This window comes from Cinclus cinclus, chromosome 30 (assembly GCF_963662255.1).
Source record: "Cinclus cinclus chromosome 30, bCinCin1.1, whole genome shotgun sequence".
Taxonomy (NCBI): Eukaryota; Metazoa; Chordata; class Aves; order Passeriformes; family Cinclidae; genus Cinclus; species Cinclus cinclus.
The window spans coordinates 2,108,303-2,120,169 of NC_085075.1; the positions used below are offsets into that span (position 1 = coordinate 2,108,303).

Consider the following 11,867-nt stretch of genomic DNA (forward strand, 5'->3'; position numbering starts at 1 on the left):
GACATGTCGCAACTCCCCGATAACGACGGCTATAAAGGGGTCACGGGGCTGGCTGCGGCCACAGCGGCCGGACAGGGCAGGGGACAGCAACGAGTGGGTGAGCTGGGGCACGGGGGGGTCACGGGGGGCTGCAACCATGGGGGTCTGACAGGGCTGTGTCCTTTTCCCACTTCCACAGACCTTCCCAGAGCCACCATGCCCTGGGTTCTGCTGTTCCTCCCACTCCTCATCCTCAGCCATGCCATCGCTGTGTCTGTGGTCACCCCTGGGCTGGCTGCGGGTGACCAGGGGCTGCTGACCGAGCTGGTGGGGCTGGCAGAGCCTATCCCACCACGGGCACTGGGAGTCCCGTGCCAGACCCTTCGTCCAGACACCCTGCCCGGTTTCTCCCAGCTGCCGCTGCTGCCCCGTGGCCTGGCCCGTGCCGCCCTGGCCCTGGCGCTGCGCAGGGCCGGCTGCGACCCCCAGGCCGAGGACGAGGAGCTGCAGCTGGCACGGGAGCTGGGGACCCCCACGGCCGTGGCGCTGCTGGGGGGGCTGGCGCGGCTACCGAGCACTCCGGCCCCCCGGCCGCTGGCCCTGCTGCTCCTGGGCCTGGCACGCCCGGGGGGCTCTGCCTGCGTGGATCCCGCCCGGCTCCAGACTCCCGCGCCGGGCACAGAGCCCACGCCACCCTTGGCCCGTGGTGTCCGGGGATTCCTGGGGGTCCGGCTGTGCCGCGGTGCCGTCCGGCGCCGGCGGGAGGATGAGGACACAGATGCCTGCAACCCGGCGGGGGAGCGAGAAGCCCACCAGGTGGTGGAGTGGGTGCCGGGAGTCAGCATCTTCTACAACCTGGGCACCAGCGTCTACTTCGCCTTCCAGGGCTGCAAGGCCACAGCATCCACGCGGGCGCTGGAGGCCGCCGAGGACCTGGGCTACGCCGGGCTGGCCGCGCTCACCGGGGGCCTGGGGGGTCCCGTGGCCATGGGGGTGCAGATGGGGCTGCAGCCGGGGATCAAGGCCGGCGTGCGGGCGCTCATCGGGTACTTCACCTCGGTCGGGGAGCCCTCACCAGTGCCCACTGCCCACAGCGGCCCCGTGGTCATTATTGAATAAAGGCCAGTCTGGGCACCGGGTCCTTGTTTGGGTCGATGCGGGGTCACCCTGCCCTGGGCCACCGGGACCTTGGCCACGTGGTGGCCTGAACCACGTGGTGGCAGCTGGGCTGGGCCTGTCCCTGTCCCTCTGTGGCTCTGTACTGTCTCCACGGCCTGCTCCTGTCCCTATAGCCCGACCCCTGTCCCCACAGCCAGTCCATCCCAGTAGCCACCCTGCCTTGTCCCTCTTCCTATGGCTCTTTGCCTCTCTCCCCTTGGCCCTGACCCTGTCTCCATCCCTGCAGTTTCTCCATCTCCTTGACTCTGTACCCCTGTCCCTACGACTTGCCACTGTCCCCACAGCTTTGCCCCGTTCCCACGGCTTGTTACCATCCCGCGGCCTGTCCCCATAGCTGTACCTGTTCGCATGGTTCTATCCCTGTTCCTATAACCTGTCCCTATAGCTTTGTCCTCACCCCTGGAGCCTGTCCCTGTCCCCATCCCGTGGCTCTGTCCCCTCTGTCTCTGTCCCTCTGTCCCAATGGCTCTATCCCTATTACGGCCTGCCCTTGACCCCTGTAGCAGCCGTCCCTGTCCCTGTCCCTGTCCCCCCGCCCGTCCCGGGCCGCCGCCCTTCCCTCCCCCGGTCCCCGCTGACCCCGCCCATGACCACGCCCCAGCTATAACCCCGCCCACACGGTCACGCCTCTTGTGACGTCAATTTGGGGAAATGAACTGGACCGCCGACCAACGCCGCTCGCGGGGGCGTGACACGGGCCCGGAGTTCCGCCAATCACCGCGCAGATTGATGAGGGGGCGTGGCATCGACCCGGAGCTCCACCAATCACCGCGCAGAGAGGGGGAGGGCGTGCCGCCAGCCCGCCTTCCTGCTCCGGTAGCAGCGGCGGTGGGTCCGGGGTCCCGGGAGGAGACCGGAGGTCCTGGGTGGGGCATGGGCGGTTCTGGAGCACGGCGGGCCCTGGGGAGGGCGGTACAGGCAGGGGACTCCGGCTGGGGCACACAGGGGAGGGCTGTCCCGCTGGGCGGGGGTGTTTAGGGGCAGCCATCCCTAAAGGAAGGGAAGGAAAGTGCGGGGTGCCCGAGTGGTTCAATGGGGGCCCGGTCTCGGGGGACCCATGAGGAGGGGTGCTCCATAAGGGGTGCTGCGGGCCCTCGTGGTGGGCGTTGTGTGTGTGTGGCCCGGCACCGGGTGGGGAACCCCCCTCGGTTCACCCCCTGCTCTCACCGCAGGACGCGGCTGCCGGCCGGCGGCAACCCCAGCGGGAGCGAGGGGACCCCCGGGAGCTGCCGGGGCTGAGGAAGAGCAGAGGAACCTCCGGGACCACCCAGGGCGGAGCAGGAGCAGAGGGACCCCCGGCCGCCCGTGCTGCAGGCAGGTACGCGGGATGCAGAGCTGAACACGCGGGTGTTTCTCATCCTCTGGTCCTGCCGTGGCCGGGGGCTCCTCGGGACGCCCCTGACCCTCTCTCCCCCCAGCATGGCGCAGTGGCAGGAGGTGCAGAGCTTGGCCAACACTTACCTGGAGCAGGTTCACCAGCTGTACGCGGGCTCGGCGCTGCCCATGGCCGTGCGGCAGTGCTTGGCCGCCTGGATCGAGGACCAGAACTGGTAACGGGGTGGGATTCGGGGCTGGGGTCGGCACCGGGAGGCACGGGCAGGGCCGTACCGGTGCTGAGCCCGCGCTGCCGCAGGCGCCAGGCGGCGGAGCCGCTCTCCTCAGGGAACGCCCGGATGCTGTTCCATTCCTTACTGGTGCTACTGAGAGAACGCCTGGGCAGCCTGGGATCGGGCCACGAGGAATTTATGCTGAAGCACAACCTGCGCAAGGCTCAGCGAGACCTCCAGGTGCGCTTCAGGGCTGGGGGAGTGCTGTGAAGAGGGAGGGGTCCCTGCGCCCCGCTGACCCCCCCCCAACCCCTCTGCAGGCCGAGTTCGAGAAGAAGCCGGAGGGATTTGCTAACCTGGTGGCTAACCTGCTGCAGGAGGAGCGGCGGATCCTGCGCCTGGGGCAGGCGGGGGAGCAGGTAGGGCAGGGCTGTGTCACCCCCACACCCCGCTGGGTCCCAAGGCCACTGCCCCAACACCCCCTGTCTCCCTAGGGGGGTTCGGCCCCCGCGCCCAGCCCGGCCCCGGAGAGAGGCCGGGAGCAGCAGATCCAGCGGCGCTTGGCCGAGTTCCACACTGCCCTGCAGGTAACACGACCCCCGTGACCCCCACCGAGCCCCTCCGGGGCTGCCCGGCCCCTCCTGACCCCCTCTTGTTCCCGTAGGAAGCTGAACGAGCCTTCAGGCACCTGGAAGATTTGCAGGATGCTTTTGACTTCTGTTACAAGGTGCACTACCAGCCAGGTGAGCCACACACAGGGGAGGTGAGGGGTGGCACTGCCTTGTGCCCCCCTGAGCCCCCCCCAAAACCCTGACCCCTCTTCACTGCCCACAGCTGAGGACAGGAACAATGACCCCGGGTACCACCAGGAGCTCCAAGCCCTCCAGGCCAAACTGCAGAACCTGGACCGGCAGCGGCGGGTGAGGGGGGGTCAGGATGGCCGGGCTGGGTTTGGGGGAGGGGGGTGCGACCACCCTGAGCACCCCCCTCAGAGCCACATCTCCCCCCAGGAGGTGCTGGCTCAGATGCAGCAGCTCTTGGGGCGCAGCGAGACCCTGCAGGAGCTGCTGCAGGAGGAGCTGGGGGGCTGGAGGGTGCGGCAGCAGCGCCTGTGCCTGGGGGGCCCCGGCGACACCAACCTGCGCCCACTGGAGACCTGGTAGGGCTGGGGTGCTTGGGGGGCTTGGGGGTGCTGCAGCAGGACCCCTCTGAGCTGCCTGACCCCGCAGGTTCACAGAGCTGGGCCAGGGGCTGTTCCAGCTGCGGCAGCTGCTGCGGGCGCTGAACGACCTGCGACAAAAAGTGACCTACGAGAGGGACCCGCTGGTGGCAGAGATGCCCCTGCTGGAGCAGCGGCTGCAGGAGCAGCTCACGCACCTGCTGAAGAGGTGTGGGGCAGGATCTGAATGGCTGGAGCTGTGCCAGGAGTGGTTGGGGTGGAGATCTGGAAAAGGTTCTTCCCCTGGAGGGTGGTTGAGCGCTGGAACAGCTCTCCAGGGAATGGTGGCATTGCCAAGGCTGCCAGAGCTCCGGGAGTGTTTGGGCAATGCTCCCAGGTGCAGGATGGGATTTTGGGGAGTCTGTGCAGGGCCTGGAGCTGAGGTCCATGATCCTCATGGGTCCCTTGCAGCTTTGGGTATTCTGTAATTCAGGAGATCATGGAGAGTTTGGGCAATGCTCTCAGTGCTGAGATTTGGGGGAAGCTTTTGTGGTGTCCTGTGCTGGGCCAGGAGTTGAACTTTGATCTTGGTGTGTCCCTTCCAGCTCTGGATGTTCCAGAATTCAAGAGGTCAGGGAGTAGTTGGACTATGCTCTCAGGTGTTGGGATTTAGGAATTTTGGGGGTGTTCTGAGACTCAAAGTTTGTTGTAGGTCCCTTCCCACCTCAAGGAGCATTTGGAGAATGCTCTCAGGAATGGGATGGGATTTTGGGGTGTCCTGTGCAGAGCCTGGAGTTGGGCTTTGATCCCCGTAGGTCCCTTCCAACTCAGGATATTCCATAATTCCAGGGATCAGGGAGTGTTTGAACAGCACTTTCAGGTGTTGGGAGATTGGGGGGACTTTTGGGGTGTCCATGTAGGACCAGGAGTTGTACTTGGTCCTTGTGATTCCCTTCCAGCTGAGGATATTCCATAATTCCAGGTGTCAGGGACTGTTTGGACAACACTGTCAGGTCCTCAGTGCTCTCAGGTGTTGGGATTTGGGGACTGGGGGGACTTTTGGGGTTGTCTTGTGCCAGGCGAGGAGTTGGACTTGATGGTCCTGATGGGTCCCTCCCAGTTCTGGATATTCCATAGTTCCGTAAGTCAGGGAGTGTTTGGACAACACTCAAACGTTGGGATTTGGGACAGCACAGGTTTTGGGGTTGTCCTGTGCCAAGCCAGGAATTAAATTTGGATAATCCTGTTGGGTTCCCTCCAACTCCAGATATTCCATGATTTTAAGAAGTGGGGGCAGCACAGCGAGGACAGGGGGCTCTCGGAGCAGCCCTGACCCCCCTTTTTCCCCAGTGCCTTCGTGGTAGAGCAGCAGCCCAGCACCCCCAACGCCGGAAAGCGCCCGCTCGTGCTCCGCACCGCCAGCAAGTTTTCGACCCGCGCCCGGCTCCTGGTGAGGCTGCACGACCGCAACCATCACATGGAGGCCAGGATCCACATCGACAGGTGGGACCACCCCTCCCGATCCCCCCTGCCCGCCCGACCACCCGCGGGGGTCCCGCTGCCCCTGACCCCTCCTTGTCTCTTGCAGGAACCCGCCCAACATCAAAGGGTGAGAGCTGGGAGAGTGCTGGAGGTGGCAGCGGGGCTGGGACCCCACCTCAAGGGTCCTGACCCCCCCCCCCCCGTCCCTGAGGGGTATCCTGAACCACGCCTGCCATCCCTGGGGGGGTCCTGATCTCCATCTGCAGCAGGGCTGCATCCCCCAGGGGTCTCAATCCACCCCCCCAGCTCCTCTGGGGGTCCTGAGCCCCCACCCATGGCTGGGCTATGCCCCCTCCTGGGAGAGGGATCTTGGCCCCCATTCACAGCCCCCCCAGGGGTCCTGGACCCCCATGCACCCTCCCAGGGGTCCCAACCCCCTCCTACCTCCCGTGTCTGTCCCGCAGGTTTCGCAGGTTCAACATCCTCACATCGAGCAGCAAAACGCTTCTGGCCGGGGACAGTCCCCAGGAGGGGCTGATCTGCGACTTCCAGTACCTCGTAGGGACCCCCCCCAGACCCCCAGATCCCCCGTCGGGGTGGGGAGCAGGGTGAGGACCCTGCTCTGGGCTGACTCTGCCATCCCCACAGACGCTGAAGGAGCAGAAGGACAGCAGGGCTGGCAAGGGCAAAGGCACCAGCGGCGAGGTGGGTGCAGGATGGGGGCTGGGGGCTGCAGGGGGCTCGGCCAGGCGGTGACCACAGTGCCACTTCCTGCAGGGTCCCCTGGTCGTGACGGAGGAGCTGCACCTCATCACCTTCACGTTGTCCTATGCCTACTGTGGGCTGGAGCTGGAGCTGGAGGTGAGAGCTGGGGGTGCTGGGTGGCTTGGGGAGGCTGGGAGGGGCTGGGGACAGCCAGCCTGACCCCTGTCCCCTCCTCAGACCACCACGCTGCCCTTTGTCATCATCTCCAACAATAGCCAGTTCTCCAGCGCCTGGGCCTCCATCCTCTGGTTCAACATGCTCAGCTCTGACCCCAAGGCGAGCCCTGTGCCACCCCCAGTGCTCCCAGCCCTGCCATCCCTTGCCTCGTGTCCTCCTGTGATGCTCCTTGTCCCATTACAATCCCCTCCCCTTGTTCAGTCTCTGTCCTGGTGTCCTGTCCCTGTCCCTGGTTATCCCCTGAGCCCAGTCCCTGATTCTGAGCCCAGTCCCTGCCCCATCCCAGGTGCACATCTCTGTCCCAGTCCCCTGCCCTGTTTCATGTCCTTCTCCTTGCTCCTTGTCCCACGCCCTGCTTTGATGCATGTCCGTGGCCCTTGTCCCTTGGTCTCTGTATCACCCCTGTCCCATGCCCTGGTGCATGTCCCCATCCCCATTCCCTTTTTCCTGTTCCCTGCCATGTGGCTGTGATCCCTGTCTTGTCCCCATGCCCTGGATACCACCCCTGCCTTGTGTCCCCATCCCCTGGTCCCTGTCTGATCCCCATCCCCTCCTCATGTCCCCTCGCCCTGTCCCCATCCCCTCCCCATGTCCCTATCCCCTCGCCCTGTCCCTGCTCACCCCGTGTCCCCCCATGTCCCCCAGGCCCAGCAGTTCTTCTCATCACCACCGCCGGCCCCATGGCCCCGGCTGGCCGAGGTGCTGAGCTGGCAGTTCCAGAGCGTGGCGGAGCGAGGACTCAGCCAGGAAAACCTGCTCATGCTGGCTGAGAAACTCTTGGGTAAGGCCAGGGCCTCCTGGGGACATGGGGGGACATGGGGACACATGGGGGACGTGGGGGGACAAGGCTGCACTGCCCTCCCTCACCCTGCTCTCATCTCAAGGCTCAAAGCCATCACTGGACAGCACAGTGGCCTGGCCCAAGTTCTCAAAGGTGAGTAGAGCCTGTCCCCTCTGTCCCCGTGGGCCTGTCCCCGCTGTGGCCCTGTCTCCTGGTCTCCTCATAGTCCTGTCCCTCTTGTTCCCCAATGGCCCTGTTTCTTCCTGGCCCCATCTCCCCCTAGCTCTGTCCCAGCTGTCCCCCCATGGCCTTGTCCCTCTGTGGCCCTGTCCTTGCTGTGGCCCTGTCCCAGCTGTCCCTCATGGCCCTGTCCCTCTTGTCCCTCCATATCCCCCAGGTCCCTCTGTGACCCTGTTCCCCTTTGTCCCTCCATGGCCTTCTCCCCTCACAGTCTTGTCCCACCTGTCTTCCCACTCCACTGTGGTCCTGTCCCCCCATGTCCCTGCTGTCCCCCCATGTCCCCATCCCCTCTCCTACAGGATGGACCTGCTGGTTTCTCCTTCTGGGCCTGGCTGGATGGGATCCTGGGGCTGCTCCAGGAGCACCTCAAGCAGCTTTGGAAGAACAAGTAGGAGCAGGGCTGGGGTGCTGGGGAGGGTTCTGGGGTGGCGGGGGGTCACAGGGGCTGATGGTGCCTCCCCCAGACTCATCCTGGGCTTCGTGAGCCGCAAGCAGGAGAAGAAACTGCTCAAGTCCAAGCGGACAGGGACGTTCCTGCTGCGCTTCAGCGAGAGTGTCCTCGGCGGGGTCACCTTCACGTGGGTGGAGCACCATGAGAGAGGTGAGTGACCCCCCCCAGGACCCCCCCTGCGAGCCTGGGGTGCAGCCCCTTATCCCTTCTGCTGTCCCCCCTGCAGGATCCCCCACTTTCCACGCCGTGGATCCCTACACAGCCTCCGAGCTGGTGTCGCTGGCGCTGCCCGACATCATCCGTGACTACCAGATGATGATGGAGGAGAACATTCCAGAAAACCCCCTCAAGTACCTGTACCCTAACACTGCCCGTGATGAGGCTTTTGGGCCCTACTACAGCCAGAGGCAAGAGGGTATGGCCTGGCACAGCCTGGCACGGCCTGGGACTGAGCCAGGGCAGCACCTGCCACCCCCCTGACCCCTCTCTTTGTCCCTAGGGACCCTGAATGAGTCCCAGAAATACCTGAACCGGCGCCTCATCCGCGTGTCCTCCAGGTGAGGGGCTGCGGGGCACCTGGGTCCCTCTGTGACCCTGTGGGATCCCCTGGCCCCGACCCTGCTGTCTCTCCCTCCAGGCAACCCAAAAAGTGGCAAACAGAAGAGGAGCTGGTTGTAGCCACAGAGAATCTGGAGACGCTGCAGCTGCAGCCTGGAGGGCAGGGGACACAGCAGGCCGGTGGTCTGGCAGTGTCACAGCCCCAGAGCTCAGGGGCACCACAGGGCACCCCTGGCAGTGTGGAGACACCTCAGGGGGTGGCCACGAGCCCAGGGACACTGCAGGTGATGGCCACAAGCCCAGAGATACCACAGGTCACCCCTGGGAGCCTGGGGACCCCTCAGGGGGTGACCAGCAGGCTGGGGATAGCACAGGTGATAACCATGAACCCAGGGACACTGCAGGTCACCCCTGGGAGCCTGGGGACACCACAGGTGATGTCCACGAGCCTGGGGACCCTGCAGCCCACAAGCTTGAGGATGCTGCAACCACAGCCCCAAAGCCTGGAGCCACCACAGATGGGATCAGGGATCCCTGACATCGAGGGGACACTGCACGTGGCACCAGGGGCTGTGGGGACTGCAGAGGTGCTGCGTGGGGGGCTGGGGATGCTGCAGGTGGGATCAGGGGACTTGAGGACACTGCAGGTGCTGCCGGGGGAGCAAGGGACGGTGGCTGTGGACACGGGGATGCTGCAGCCGGTGCCGGGGGCTGTGGAGGCACCGCAGGTCCCCGAGGAGCAGGGGACACTGCCACCAGAGCTGAGGGACCTGGAGCTGCTGCCGGGGAGCCGGGACATGCAGGAGCTGCTGCAGTCGCTGGAGGGGCTGGAGCCGGGCTCGGGGACTCTGGAGACGCTGGAAGCGGCAGAGTTGATGCCGAACATGGCAGAAACCTTCGAGGAGAGTTTCCAGCTGAGCGCCGGTGAGTGTCGGGGCTGGGGCGGGGACAGAGGTGTCCCCTGGGCTCTGAGCTGTCCCCTGGGTACCAAACTGTCCCCTGGGCACTGCCCTGTTCCCTGGGCCCTGAGCTGTCCCCTGGGCACTGTTCCCTGGGTACCAAGCTGTGCCCTAGGCACCGGGCTGTCCCCTGGGCAGTGTCCTGTCCCCTCTCCAGGCAGTGCTGTGCTCCGGGACCGCCACGACCCGTTCCTGCCGCTGCCCGAGGACTCGGCCCTGCCCACCCTCCCCTCCCTTTTCACCGACTTCCCCCCTCTCCACATCGACGCCAGCGACTTCCAGTGACCCCTCCTCGTCCCCTTCCCTTCCAGTGACCCCTCCCTGTAAATAAAACCCCTTCCCCCACCCTCTGCCCGCGCTGTCCCTTGCGCTGCACGCCAGAGCCGCTCGCTTGTCTCCATCGGACCTTTATTAGAAACTCATAAATACCCGAGATAAATAGGGGAATGTCGCACATCATAAATAACCCCCCTCAGGGAGGGACAATAAATAGGGGGAGGGCGGTGTCCGGAGGGCTCAGCGGGCGCTGTGGTTGAACACTCGTCCCATGACGGCAGCGAACGAGCGGAGCCGCTTCAGTGCCAGGTGCCGCTGGAACGGCTGTGCCCAGACCGCGGTGGGGGCCATGGACTGCCTGGGGGGGTGGTCGTGCCCTTCCTGCGGGGACAGCATGGTGGGGGGGAGGGGGCTCGAGAGGTGTCTGTGTCCCGTCCCTGCGCTCCCCCGGGCTCCCTGCGAGCCTCTGGTTCCTCACCTGGACGTGGTGCAGGAGCTGTTCCATCGTGGTCTCCAGCTGGGGCTGGGGCTGGTCCCGGAAGATATCGGAGCCCAGCAGGTCCCGGTAGTGCTGGAGCGCCTGGCGGATCCGGTGAAGGCAGCGCTGCGGGGAGCAGGGAATGAGATGGGGGTCTGGGACCTTTCCAGGACCTCCTCACACCTCCACTGGCACCCCGGGACCCCTGGGCACTTGTGGGAACCCCTCGGCATTGCTGGGATTCCTCTGGGACCCCCAGGTGCATCCCCCAGTATCCCTGGGACCTTTCTGGGATCTCCAAAGGTATTCTCAGCATCTCTGGGACCCACCCACCCAGATAGCCCTGGACCCCCAGGGGCATCCCTCACCCTTCCTGGGACCTCCAGGCACCCATAGGACCCCCAGGTACATCCCCCAGCATCCCTGGGACCTCTCTGGGATCCCCAGGCACCCCTGGGACCGCCGGACACATCCTCAGGATCTCTGGGACCCCTAGATGCATTACCTGGCATCCCTGGGACCACTCTGGGACCCCCAGATTTATCCTCAGCATCCCTGAGACCCCCAGACATCCCCGGGTTCCCCAGGTGTATTCCCCATCATCCCTGGGAACTCCAGGCATATTCCACAACATCCCTGGGAATCTCTGAAACCCCAGAGCATCCCTTGGGCTCCCCCTCAGACACACCTAGGAACCCCAAGCACATCCCATAACACTTCAGGTGCAATCCCCAGAATATCTCGGGAACCCCCAGGTTACATCCCTGGGAACCCAGATAAACCCCTCAGCATCCCCTGAACCCCGGACACCCCGGAACCCCCAGGCACCCTCAGCATCTCTGTGATCCCCAAGCACACCTGGGCGAGCACCCAGTAGTATCCCTGGCCACCCCGACCCACGGCGCCCTTCGGCCATCCCGGCTGCCCCTCGGGACCCCCGGTACCGTGTGGTTGGTCTCCAGTGCCAGGGGGTCACAGGCGTCGCTGCAGCGGATCCGGGGGGGCCAATTCTGGAGGTCCTCCTCCAGCAGCTGCATCCCCTCCTGGAGCAGGGATCGGTGGGTCCCCACGTGCCCCGGCATTCCCGGGGGGGACCCCGAACCCTCGGTCCTACTCCCGCTACGATCCGCCCCGCACCGCCCGGTTCTTCCCGGTAGCCCCGGCCGAGCCCCCCGCGCTCACCAGCGCCGAGTGCGGCTCTTTGACGGTCGCCAGCAGTCGCGACAGCTCCCGGGAGAGGATCTTGCAGGCGGCCCAGTCCGGGCGGCGAAGCGGGACCGGTGCCGGTGCCGCGGGAGGCGGCAGCAGCAGAGCGAGGAGGAGGCAGAGGCAGAGGCGGCGGAGCGGAGCCATCGAAGGTCGGTCTGTGCCTCCACCGGCGCCGCCACCGGGCTCTTATGGGGCGGCGGCAGGTGGGGAATCCCGGGGCAGGTGGCTCCCGCCCCTGCGAAATCGCCGCAGCCTCCCCTCGGAAAAGCAGAACCGATACCGGGCCGGGGTCCCCGAGCTGCGCCCCGTCGCACCGGGACGGGAGGGGATAGGGTGGATGGGATGGGACAGGCAGGAAAACCCGGGGCAGTTCCTGGCGGGATGGGAGGCAGCGGCACCGGGATGTCCCCTCGCTCCACCTGGGCTGCCCCGGTGAACGCACCGGGGAGCCCGCGGCGGTGTCACCTCGGTGGATCCCCGGCGTGTCCCCTCCCGTGTGCCTCGGTGTCCCCGCGGTGTCACCGGACCGTGCTGCCCGTGGCGCCGCAATCTCGGCGGCTCCGGCGCCTCCCGGGACTCCGCCCGCCGGGGCTGCCCCCGGCCTTTCCCGGGCACCGGGCGCGCCGC

General features: G+C 65.8%; 3 protein-coding genes across 5 annotated transcripts; 2 read left to right on the top strand and 1 right to left on the bottom strand.

Moving 5' to 3' along the window:
- The first annotated feature begins 3 nt into the window (after window positions 1-3).
- Window positions 4-1,098, top strand: APOF (apolipoprotein F). Its single transcript, XM_062510841.1, has 2 exons — window positions 4-97; window positions 179-1,098. Exons 1-2 carry the CDS (start codon window positions 4-6, stop codon window positions 1,096-1,098), a joined length of 1,014 nt encoding a protein of 337 aa, XP_062366825.1.
- An 847-nt stretch (window positions 1,099-1,945) lies between these two features.
- On the top strand, window positions 1,946-9,690 carry STAT2 (signal transducer and activator of transcription 2). Of its 3 annotated transcripts, XM_062510906.1 has the most exons (24): window positions 1,946-1,986; window positions 2,331-2,476; window positions 2,577-2,708; window positions 2,792-2,945; window positions 3,026-3,124; window positions 3,200-3,292; window positions 3,370-3,448; window positions 3,540-3,625; window positions 3,716-3,864; window positions 3,935-4,093; window positions 5,215-5,367; window positions 5,453-5,473; window positions 5,811-5,904; window positions 5,995-6,051; window positions 6,124-6,207; window positions 6,289-6,387; window positions 6,934-7,069; window positions 7,173-7,222; window positions 7,609-7,697; window positions 7,774-7,910; window positions 7,987-8,175; window positions 8,260-8,317; window positions 8,398-9,242; window positions 9,435-9,690. In XM_062510906.1, exons 3-24 carry the CDS (start codon window positions 2,578-2,580, stop codon window positions 9,560-9,562), a joined length of 3,090 nt encoding a protein of 1,029 aa, XP_062366890.1. In that variant the 5' UTR covers window positions 1,946-1,986; window positions 2,331-2,476; window position 2,577; the 3' UTR covers window positions 9,563-9,690. The 3 variants fall into 3 exon arrangements, with proteins under 3 accessions (XP_062366890.1, XP_062366892.1, XP_062366891.1); XM_062510908.1 differs by lacking the exon at window positions 1,946-1,986 and having other exon boundaries at window positions 2,174-2,476; window positions 9,382-9,463; XM_062510907.1 differs by lacking the exon at window positions 1,946-1,986 and having other exon boundaries at window positions 2,176-2,476; window positions 3,083-3,124.
- Window positions 9,691-9,793: 103 nt separating this feature from the next.
- On the bottom strand, window positions 9,794-11,384 carry IL23A (interleukin 23 subunit alpha). The gene is made up of 5 exons (XM_062510842.1): window positions 11,214-11,384; window positions 10,976-11,074; window positions 10,032-10,157; window positions 9,945-9,977; window positions 9,794-9,907 (listed from the first exon to the last, which is right to left on the bottom strand). Exons 1-5 carry the CDS (start codon window positions 11,382-11,384, stop codon window positions 9,794-9,796), a joined length of 543 nt encoding a protein of 180 aa, XP_062366826.1.
- Window positions 11,385-11,867: the final 483 nt, after the last annotated feature.